General features: G+C 49.0%; 1 protein-coding gene across 5 annotated transcripts in view; it reads right to left on the minus strand.

Moving 5' to 3' along the window:
• Positions 1-718: 718 nt before the first annotated feature.
• The window catches only part of LOC144098936 (uncharacterized), a 214499-nt gene continuing 203212 nt past the window's right edge, over positions 719-12005 (minus strand). For 3 of the 5 annotated variants that reach the window (XM_077631910.1, XM_077631912.1, XM_077631913.1), the window contains 3 exons: positions 11326-11457; positions 7581-10269; positions 719-6622 (listed from right to left, as the gene is read on the minus strand). In XM_077631910.1, coding sequence (XP_077488036.1) covers positions 7610-10269; positions 11326-11457 — 2792 coding nt within the window. In that variant the 3' untranslated portion in view covers positions 719-6622; positions 7581-7609. Of the gene's footprint in view, positions 6640-7580; positions 10270-11325; positions 11458-12005 lie in introns of all 5 variants that reach the window. The other 2 variants (XM_077631911.1, XM_077631914.1) reach the window with 1 other exon arrangement.

The raw sequence follows: 12005 nt of genomic DNA on the forward strand, positions 1-12005 counted from the left end.
CGCTTTTGAGAACACTTCAACGCAAGAAGAAAACGACACATATAACACGGAATCGCAAACTGTCAACTGAGAGTTCGCGCAGCAGTTGACAGTTTGCGCATCCGTGTTGTGTGTTGTTTCTCTCTTATGTTGAAGTGTTCTCAAAAGCGCAATAATGAAATACCGTGTGTACAGTAAATCAGAAGGAGTGGTAATGGAAGAAACGGGAGTGGTGGCGCATAGGCGGTGCGAAGCCGGAAATTTCAACTGCCGCAAAGGGCATTCGCATAGAGTTAATGGCGCTGCTGTGCTACTCGCTTGCAGACGAGCAGACGACGCGATAATACAAGGGCGCTCACTTCCGGTGGCTTCACGCTGGGGGCCCGACACGCCATCTGGACCCCCAGTGGAGGTCATTTCATGGCGATCGTGGTGGGCTATGTAGCCGACAAACAGAGCGACCTAGCGTCATTAACGACCCAGAAGCTAACGAAAATTGACGCAACCCGCTCCATAGGACCCCATGTCTGTGCAAGTTTGTAGTTCAGGAGGTCTTGGCCAGCACACTGTTGCTTCCAATACATCCGTTTCATCGCACATAAAAGAACGTATTTATGGCGGAATCCTCTGTTCCCATCTTGTGAAGTAAAATGTAGATGCTGCATATCAATCGATATAATGACTTCTTGCTAATTACCATGCGCACCAGCTGCGTATATAAAGTGACATACGACACGTATATGTACAGGACACATCACAAGAAAATGTGGCAGGTTTATTCGCCTTTTTTACGCAACCAGCTTCATTCACATGAGCTTTGTCGGATCGTGTATATGTACAGTAGCGAACAAAGCACAAGAAAAATAGAATATATGCGTATGATTATGTACAAATATATACGCTATATGTACACCATACCACGCACACATTTTTTCCTCTCTTTCAACACGTGCAGTGACCGCTACGCGTGCAATCACCACATGGCGTCCATATGAAGCGTAGTAGTACACTCAGGGAACACTGACTGCGAAAAACTGAAGGAACGCTAAGCGCCATAATTCTTCGACAAGACGCAAAATTACGCCAGCGTACACAAATATGTTGGACACACCTCAGTAAGCGTGCAAGACAAAATGCAATGCGTACATCGTTCTCGTAAGGTGGTAGGCTCACTTGACGCGGACTAGGCGCGCAATGTGCTCAACAATCTGCCTTCGAATAATAGCGAAAGCACGGACGTGACACCATGATTGGTGAGGCATTTTACCTCTCGCCAATCATCATGAAGGAACAGCGCCTTCCCGAAAGATAATTGCGTTTTATCCTCAACACACTTCTTCCATGTTACACATTTCAATTGTGGATCATCTCCGAAACGATACGCTATTATTACAAAACACTCTCGCCGAATCTAATCGTTCTAAGGAGCATGACCTTTTCTCTATAAGAAATTAAACATGAGGCTTGCTTTTTGTTTATGTACAGTCAAATGCTCCGCTACCTACATATGAAATAGAAAAACAAGTTATTTCTCTAACGCTGAAAACTTGAGGCTGCAAAGCCTCTAGAATGATCGCTTATGGATTCCTCTTAAGCTGGTGAGGAGTCTTTGTTACGTTTTCATGAAGTCATTTTTTATGCAACGACCGCGTCTCCGGGGGTTCGGCAATAGAGCAGCAGCAGGAGTAGTTTTTTGTTCTTTTTTGCCCAACCGATGCTATCGTTAAGTGCGACTATATAACAGAGAGCCTAGCCGAGGTTCTTGCGTTCACGTGATTGATCTACACAAAGCATTTTTCTTTATCGGTGTGCCGTTAAAAAAAGAATGTCTCATCCGCTACAAACTACACTTTTCAAGGCGACTCGCGAGACATACAAGCTTCGCAGAGCAACTGCGAGGAAAATGGGATTGGGGCGAGAGTGCTTAGGGTGCTGCAAGAGAGAGAGAGAAAGAGAGTGAGAGAACAAATAGGTTTTGTGAATATCACATTCAGCGGAGTCCTGTATATTATTCCGGGGTCACCTTCTGTAACAATATACTTTCCCTGTTCATTCACTCATCCACCGATAGCAGGTGCAGCTAGTGGCCTCAGCGCTGATAATTAGCCAACAACGTAGTTTTTCGGCTGTGGTATGATAGGTTCCACTGCAAGAGGGGAAAGAATGAAGTGGCAAAAAAAAACTGCCACAAGATACGTTCCCTGGCTGCGAAGGCATGCTTGAGGGAGTGGCGTCTCGATGCCCGAGAAAGAGGCAGGTTGCTCAAAGCAGGTGCACACAGCGAAAAGTCGGTGGCTGCGAAGGAGACACGGATGACTATGTACATCTACGCTGGCGTGAATGTCATGAAAGCGGGTACTGCTGGTAGGTACAGATGTCCTTAGTTATCGTGCGCTGTTTTCTTCTGTTCGTGTGCTAAACGCAAGAGAGCTTACGTGCAGAACACTGGTACAAAGCATTGCTTTAACAAAAAGCGCCACTAAACAAGACAGACTGGTACGTGAGGGAGGAGGGAGTGTCTGAAAGGAGGAATGATAAAAACTTATCTCATTAATCCCGCAGAAAGATGCCTAAGCTCGGAGGCGTGACTCGGTATAACGAATAATTCGATATATTGGAAAACAGCGGCTGGAATGAAAATATTCGGTTCGAAATTGAAAATAAAGGTGGGGGGGGGGGGGGCAACACCGATTAGCTTGCTATGCAATATCGAAAAAAAATTGCGGATGTGGGTGTGGATGTGTCTGTGCGCTGCCCCTACTTGACTCTGTCTAGCAGGTCTCCTCCGACTCTTCCTTCACAACCAGCAAGGATCCATAGGCTGTAAAAATCCTCGACAAAAATGTGGCCTGTGCTCTAAGTTCCATCAACCCGTACATCTCACATCGCAAGCGTTCAATGAACGATACCAAGACACCAAGTAGTAGATACGAGGGGGTTATTAAAAGTGTAGGCTCTGGGCACTTTCAACTAGCTGATATTCTTTACAGCACGTGTTTTCTTACAAAGTGGCCATTTTCGCACAATTAATAGCCGTGACCGAAAAAAAAAAACCTGTTGTAACACTCTCTGTAGAGCCATTGTCGTAACATCTTTGCTCTTGCCATTACAAAGGCGAGGAAACCTATCATTCTGGGCGCCTACTTATGACGCGCGTAAACAGGCCTGGAACGCTTTGGCGAACATTTGCATAGCGCTAGAACGATGTACACAGAGACAAGTGTAATTAACATGTTACGCTAACTCCGCAGTACCCGCGCACCGTTTTCAAGGGACGCTTTCAGTCATACATGTATGTATACACTAATAAAGGCGCTGGTTTTCGTGCACAAAACGACAGAGGCCGAAACTGAATAGGAGGGCGTGCGGGCTGACACCCTAAGCCATAACGGACTAAAAAGGAGTACAATGGGGACTAGTTGGGTGGTCTCAACCATTATACGCTCAAGGGGAGCATTCATTACTCCCTTAGAAACTAATGGATTAACTGAAAAGGGGATCCATCAGCCAGGCTGTCCCTACAGAATAACTGTTGGCTCCAGGGCTAGGGGGTGCAGTTAATGCCATTTTGCCCACTTCTGGCATAGAGTGCAGTATTTTAGTCTTTTGTTCCAATCTGTATATAAAGATAGCCCGTTCCAAGATTAATAAAATGTAACCGGCCACATCCCATGCCAGAATTGTGTTCGTGAGCAGTCTCCTAACAGTAGGCATCTGAAGTAAAATTCCGCGTGTTTAGCTTACGCAAAAAGCTCCCAGCTTTCATGGTGATTGAATGGCACCTACCATTAATTACGTGGATATAAAGAAAAATTATTGAAATTGGAGGCGGTGCTCTCAGGAAGCCAGAACAGGTTAAATAAGCATCATTAAAAACCGTATTGGTCAGCACCGAGTCAATCGCTGTAAATAATGTCGCTTATGCGCGAATGGTGCGGTGTAGTGCAAACAAGCAGTGACACGAAACATGCACAGTAGGGCATCCAGCTTAATGCCAGCTTAATGTTTACCACACAAAAGTTTACGAACAAAGCAATTCACCGTGCAGCACATGGTAATGAAGCAGACAACTTTCCTGCCAGCTTCGCCATGTTTTAAGCGACGTTCACATACTGCCAAGCTAAAGCAGCTGCAAGTTTTTGCAAAGGATGCAGATAATGAACTTCTGTTGTTTTTTAAGCCCCGTTCCGGTTACTCTGTAATAGTCAAAGTAGAGCTTCGGGCATGAAGAGACTCACAGTATCTTTGATCTGTAAGTTAAATTTATTATGGTAAAGAACACTTGGGGCGATAAAAATTGTCTAAGGAAGAACGTGCCTTGAATGACTGGCAAGTGCCTTGTTCGCAGTCACGGCCAGTCAGCGCAAATGTGCCAACCAGTCAAGGGATGCGTCTATGTAAAAGAAATTTACTGAATATGAGCTCGTCGTCTGAACTACTCTCAGCAGCTGCTGGTATTTACAAAGGTAGATGCTCTCTTTTCATCACATTTTTCCCCTTTTTGCGTCGTATAATGATGCACCAGATCGAACAAACTGCTGGGATTGATCTCTGAAGACCACTGAGATGCTCAGTGGGGTCAGCCTTGTTAAAACCAGCATGCCTTCTTTGTACCTGTGAGGCCCACGACTCGTGCGGCGGCATTAGCAAAGACGCCGCTTCGCGACATTCGGCAATCTGGAAAACCCGAAACGCTGCCCGCAGGCGCTCTTGTGGTCAGGAGTTTCAAGTAGCAAGCATTCGACTCGGTCACATTTGTCCGAGGGAACTTGTCGGCACATCAACACGGGGCACGCTTCCGTTCCTACGCGTGCGTTGCTTTTCTATGCCTCCGGCCATATGTCCGTAATCGGTCTCGTCATACGTTGTATTTACAGCGCACAGGATGGCTAGCTTCGCTTAGACCAAAGTCATACGGGCATCACAAGCGAGTGAATACGAAAGAGGAGTTAGTGAAAGATATTCACTGGCGCAGGCCGCGAGAAAACGTCAACTTCTATATGGTCACATACATGGTTGTTAAATTTAACTAACAAAACAAATCCCACACTCTGTTAACTGCAGAGAGAAGCAATGACCGCACCTCCTTTAATTTTGAGTAGGTGTTGAAGTCACGTTTCGTTCCGCGAGATGGAAGTGCTGTCGCTTTACTGCCAGTACACTGCGTATGGTTGCTTGCGATCGCGGAATCACTATGAGAGAACTGAGGGAATTAATCCTGCAACTGCCTATGAGTGATAGCCTAGAGGATGGTTTTCGGACAGCATACACTCATATACTGTTGTTGGCTAATTATATATACTTAACAAGCACGAATCAATAACAAAGAAATGAAGTCTTTCCTTGGTCTTCAGCGGACTTACGCGTTTTCTTTATCGGAAACACGTTTCGCGTATTTGAGTTTAAAACTTATCCTTGTTATCTCAAGAAACACATGAGTAACGGCGCGGCAGAAACGAACGAAAGCCCATGGAAGGTCAAGGAACGTTATGATCACATGAATGCTTAAGGCAAATGTATAGATGTGAGCGGGCTTTTATATAGAGTTCTTAAGCGGCCTACTGAGGGACAAGTAAAGTGAAATCGGAGGGTAACTATACAGATACGGACACGGTAGTTGCGCCTTTGGCCCTTGTAAATCTACGCTGCAAATGAAGGTCACAGGTACTGACAAGAAAACCAAGCATGTAATTTAAAATGTCCCTTCCGCTGTTCCACGTAGCACTGCATGAGGGAGCTAGGCAAACCTGTTCACAGCTGTAGCTCGCGTAACAAACTTGTCCACACGCATGCTCTCGGTACATAAGATGCTTAAGCAAATGTACCGTATTTTCTGGGTAGCCACTTCAGACTTAACTTCACTGCTTTTCAAACTGTCAAATAATGGAGCATAAGCAACTGTGCAAACAAACGCGTTGCTTTCAGGAATGTCGCAGCGAACAGGATTATGTATATGCCGGCAGACAGGCGCGCGATAAGAGCGCCAGAGGAGATATATCTTATGAGGTGCAAAATGATTGATAAACAAACATAATCACGAACGCGTTATAGAATGCACAGCAATTAACCGCTGCTATGATGATACACTACGTGCCGTATCGCGCTAAGCTCGCCAGGCTTGCCTGTTCAGCTCTCAGGTTTGTGTAACCAGACCTAAACGAACGACACTAAATTCCTGCCTCCAACAAATGGCTTTTATACACATTTCATCATATTTTAAATGAGTTAGTACGCCAAACAGGTTTCGATGCTTCCATTCTTAAAGGCTCTAGAGATTAGCATCGCAGCAGTCATCCACCGCGGCAAACAGTGCCTACGGAAGACATCGCACCAGCACTATCACGGACACAGTGGAAAAACCAAAAGTACCACAAGGAGGCAGCCAGAACACAGACAAAAAGGCGGACATAAGCATTCAGGCGTTCCCTGATAACGCGTCCAGGCACTCGCAGCAAACTTGGTTGCGAAGTTCTCAGCACAAGTTCTTTTTTTCTTCTTCTTCGTCTTCTTTCCTGGGTCGCCCACAGCGTCGCAGCTTGAAAGTTTCCCCCACGGCAGTATAGTGAAAGAGACAGGCCAGCACAGAGAGGCGCCAGCGGGGAGGACCCACGTAGACGTCATCGGGTGTGGCCAACTTGATGATCTGCCGCAAGTAAAAACCTGAGGTTAAAAAGTTTTGCGTTGGTTTCACACCCTTGTGAATCTGTCGGCTACAGAATGCATTTAAGGACTCCACCCCCCCCCCCCCCCCTTCCCACGAGCGAGGGCTCTTTTTCGCTGACTTCGGCGAGAGCCTCGAAACCTCAGCGCTCCTCAGGCAGTCGTTCAGCGAACTAGCGAGTGAGGACAGGCGGACACGGTAGGAAGAGGAGCAGGACAATAGAAATGATCAGAAAGCAAGTGGGCAGCATCACATGGTTAAAACCACAACGCCTTAATTAGCTCTTCAAAAGCGTCCATTTGCAACTAACAAATTACAAACTGCACCATAACGTGATGATATAACTAAACCTTACAGAGGTACCAGTTAAGTTTTCGTGGATGCATTATTTCCACTTCTAATGGCGATTAAAGTGCTCATTATTTTTAAATCTTTTTTCGAAAGTCGTGCAAAAGTAACCGTGTCATGTGGGCGTTATATGCATACTGCATTAAAATGCTCCAGCAAGCGCAAATCCGCACTAGAAAGTACACGTCCGGTGAAAAGGAGAACAATTATTTACGCCATATAAAGCCTTAAGAAGAGGATGCCGCTAGTCAAGTGCCACAAAAAACACTTTAGCATGAAGGCTTCGGCGCTTTAGAAGCTCCGCTTCGAAATATTGTACTGGCCGAAAAATGAAACATATGACATGTTGAGCGACGTTGCCAACAAATAACAACGTGTGAAATATTTCGTAAGCGAATATTCGCAAAGGGTGCCAGTGGTACAGCAAACATTTTGCTAATAGCTTGAAAACTAAAAATCGAGGTTAAAATAAGGAACTGCTTAAGACGTGTAATAACTACATGAACGTTGTAAGCAATCATCGTGGCATGTGAGATACTGTGCATATTTTTTACAGATATTATACAAGATTCGAAAAGGAACCTTCACGCACCTGAAGAGGAATACATCTTGGGCTGTTGGTTACCTCTTCACCGAAGTTGCCTTGCAACCATTCGAGGCGGAGGTGACAGCCGGCTTGTCTTGCGAGGAATACAATCCTAACTTGACCTTGAAGTCGCTGATGCAGCCAGTAAAAGACGGCCTTCGAGTCGGGAACGGGTTGTAGTTCTCGCCCAAGGAACGCCTTGGAGACCCTGGCGGAGTAGACTTCCCATCGCCGACGTCTCCTGAAAGACATCTTTGCCGTCGAATCAACGGAAGCGGACCCGTGCCGTCACCGCCGACCACGCCCGAGCCGTGCGACTCCCGCGAGGTCATAGTCGCGTCCGTGCTCTGTGACCGAGCGGTCTTAGGCCTAGTCACAGCGCTGCTAGGGTACTCCTGGGCCGCCAGCGCCGTAGCTGAGCCTTCGGACGCACAGCGAGTACCTCGAGTGACCGCCGCCGCTTGGGCCAGACTCTCGAAGAACTTGGAGGCGTCGAACTTGAGCGAGGACTTTCGCGACGTGCCTCCGGGAGACGGCGCCTGTCCCGAGGCCCGCTGCTCCGTGTCGTTGTTACCGGAAACGTCCGCTCCGGTTCTCTCCTCACCTTCGGCCACAGTGTGTATGCCGGAGTCTGCCGACACCTTCTGCCCGAGCAAGAACGCTGATCTGCGGAGTTCCTGGTTGGGTGAGATTAGGTGCGAGCTCGAAGTGCTGGACTCGCTGTACTTGACAATGTCTGGGCCGGCCTCCTGACTGAGCTCTTCTTCCGCTTTTTCGAAAGTCATTTCATTCAGCGTCGTGAGCGTGTTGCACGTCAAAGAAGAGCCCCGCCTTTTCTCCCCCGGCAAAATGGACTCGCGACCAGAAGCCGAGTCGTAAGGCAGCAGTCTGCCGTCGAAGGACTCTTGGCTGATCCTGAAGGAGCCCGTCCTGTCGTCCCTCAACAGACGAGACCTGTGAGACCCGCCGTCTTCAGCGGCTGCTGCGTCGCCATCGTCAGCCTCTTCAGATATGGACCTCTCATAACGCAGCGATGCTTGGTAGTCGGTGTCCGAAGATCGCCAACTCACGTCGTTCGAAGTGTTGCGGCTGTCGTACTTGTAGGACCACTTTCTGAACTCCCGCGAAGACACGCTGAATTCGCTACTCGCCGAACCTCGCTTGCTTGAATCCCTGCGAAACCTGTCCAGTTCGGTCGAAGGCGAGTCGCCGCTTGTGTCGTCCGACGTGTTTGTGCGCTTAGGCGTCCACCGAGGCGGAGAGCCGAGCGACAGCTTCCGGTCTGTGTCTTCCGACGACGACCTGTCGATGTTAGGTGGGATCTTCTGAGTACCCAGTTCGTCAGTTCCTCGTCGACTGGCGTTTCTAAGGGCCATACGCTGAGCTTGCCTGTCGGACAGAGCTGACTGGCTGAACTTTCTGGACAGCCTCTGGAACTCTTCGTCTGACAGTTTGCCCTGAGGCGTCGTCCGCTCATCCGAAGGTTTCCTGCTGCCCACCTCCGTTGGAGGCGGTGGTCCGCTCGAAGAGGACGTCGTCAGGGCGGCGTCGCTGGACGATTTCCAGCTGGACGCCTCGGAGGATGTCCGAATGTTGTACTTGTCTGAACCAGACAGTACCATGTTGGAAAATGTGTTTCGAGAACTCTCTGTCTCAGAACTCAGAGAGTCGAGGGCGTGCTTCTGAGGTTTATCCGCTTCCAGAGAGTGCGAAGTCTCATCCACGGCTGAAGATACTTCAGCTAGGGAACTGACAGTTTCGAGCTTCGAAGACGTCTTCTCCCCATCCTCCTCTTCTTCCGAAGACAGGCTTTCGGCCGACGAGTTTCTCGAAGCGTCGCTCTCGTCGTCGGGCTTGTAGGAACCGTCCTCGTCATCGTCTACACTTATTGGCTCTCTGTGCCTCACCAAGGTAGCGCGGGCCCCGGACTTACGGGTGGGAACGCCAGCGACAGGCTTAGATCCGTCCGACAGCCGCCGCGGAGGCTTCGCATGAGTCTTCTCAGGGTCGTGGTCTTCGTGGCGACGTTTGGACCTCCTGTCACGACTCGCATCCTCTTCGGACGACGACAAAGATGACTGCGAGCTGTCCGATGAGTAGTCGTGGGCTCCGTTTTTTATCCTTCGGTGGGGCTTCTTGTCCGGCAGGGAAGGCGGGAGTGCCGGCGACTCGGCGTCGTTACCGTACTTCTCAGTACTCTCCTTCCGGGCGGGCGGAACTTCATCCGGCGACGAAGACCTGTTGTTATTGTCATCGCAGAGTTCCGTGGACGAAGAGCTCGAACTGCTGCTACCGTCGTGCCGTCCGGCCTTGAGCTTCTTGGCCTGTTCCCACGAAAGAGTCTCGACTGGAATGGGGTCCCTCGTTGTCACTCGCGGCGATGCCTTCCTCGCGGCTCTGGGTGCAGCTGGTGATGTAGAGACGGCGCTGGCGACTGGTGACGTAGATGGCGAAGTGCTTGAGGTTGTCGTTGTCGTGACTGGAACGGCGAGGCGTGGGGACAAGCGTTTCGTGGAGGCTGACCCGCTTCCGTATGGCGTCGGATGGCTGACTGTAAGGCCACTGGGCACGGCGTGCGTCGGAGGCGGTGGTCGAGTCCTGCGCACAATGGGTCTTTGACCAGCGAGGAGATTGTTCACGGGAACCCCCGGTGTGACCCTTTGAGGACGCGATAACGCGGGAGCCTGGAGGTTGCCTGCGAGAAGAATGGCAACGCGAAAGACTTTGTGACCAGAAAGCAATGCACAGGCACTGAGAAAGTTCACAGCGAAAGACTCGGTATCTGTGTTATGTCGCAGACACTATATTGTCGAACGCTTGATGCAATGTTTTTGTAGCGATAGCTACATTACGGTAGCATTTCGAGCCTTCAGCGTGGCGGCGCCGCCACCCTGTGGCTGCGCTGCAACCCTGTGGCTGAGCTCCAACCCTGTGGCTGCGCCACCACGCTGTCACGTGGCTGGTCACGTGGTGCGGAGCAGCTACCGGAGGGGCGGCGCCTTGGCTGATCACGTGGCTGGTCACGTGACCAAGTTCCACTCGGCCAGCTGTAGCTATCGCGTCACTCCAGGTTTAACCAAAGCTAAATCACCGCCAATTTTTTTCTAATACTGCGCAGCGTGTGTGAGCAACAAATGGACTAGTGCGCTCTAACAGCTGAAATGTATTCAGACTGCAGTTAACTCTGAAAGGCAGTTGAGAATAAAAGCTGTGGCAGTTACTGCAGCTTCTGCATAACGGTTCAAATTAAACATGGCTTTATCTCTGAAATCTGGGGATGGTGGCTTTCTGACACTACGGGGTTGAGATCTAGGAGCTCTCAGCAATGTGGTGAGGGCTCCTTGTCACTGGGTGTATCTATTGCTAAACTGTCGTCATAGCTACAGATGGCGCTGCTGTTGTGACGTGCGTCTTGTCTTTCAATCTTTCCTCTCACATCTCTTTTAAATCTCCCACTGTCTGCACGTGGCAGCGATTGTGGCTCAGCTTGAGCCAGTGGGCAGGCTCGTGCACTTTTATCTTCATTCTTTCTTCAGTCGAACAACAACAACTTTATATCTGACATATTCGTAAACACGAGCAAGTTATGTGTGATAAGCAAATCGAATCCCTCAAGTGACCACCCAACAAATTGAAACGGGAGCAAAGAGAAGCGCTTGTCCTGTCTTTGTCCTGCCTTTGTTACGCTGTTCGCCCACCATGAAGAGCTAGCTGTCATTAAAAAAACAAATACCATTTGTAATTTGCTCACCCGTGAGGATGATGTGAGCTTGGCGTTGTCGCTGTCTCAGCCTCGAGTACTGCCTCTTTAGGGTTGAAATGTCCAGGGTCATCCGACTCGGATCCAGTGGACTCGGCAGTGAGGCTTGGACGGCGCCTTGGCCTGCGGTTTCCGAGAGAACCAATCAAGCATGTACTTGCGAGTTCATGACTTTGCACTTAGCGGGAAACTTTGACGGGCCACGCGACAGCTCAGCACCGCAATATACTTGCTTCCCTAAAGCTGTCTTATTGGCATCTAATTAATCTATACAAACAAAACTGCTCAACTGCGACATCGTATTCGAACATTTTGATCACCTTTTATGTTTGAGGCTCAGCAGCAAGCCCACCTCATAACAGCAATCTACACACCAGGCTCCATGAAACCTACGCTCCCCAGCTCACTCATTTGTCCATATAGGCTGTTTAACTAAAAAGGATGCAAGAAGAATCCTGAGCATAAAAGTTCCAGCCCTACCACTAAAACTCCACTATGCATGTTCCCACCTCCTCCACCACGCCGCCTACCCACTGCATACCTTGCAAGCTTCGCTCGTAAATTTTCCTCCGCTCGAAAATTTCTTTGCTCTTCAATTTAAAATATCGTCTATTTATAGTTGGAGATTTTTCTAGGTTCTCAAAGCCTTTGAAATTCCTATTCCAATTTCT

This window comes from Amblyomma americanum, chromosome 7 (assembly GCF_052857255.1).
Source record: "Amblyomma americanum isolate KBUSLIRL-KWMA chromosome 7, ASM5285725v1, whole genome shotgun sequence".
NCBI classification, from domain to species: Eukaryota; Metazoa; Arthropoda; class Arachnida; order Ixodida; family Ixodidae; genus Amblyomma; species Amblyomma americanum.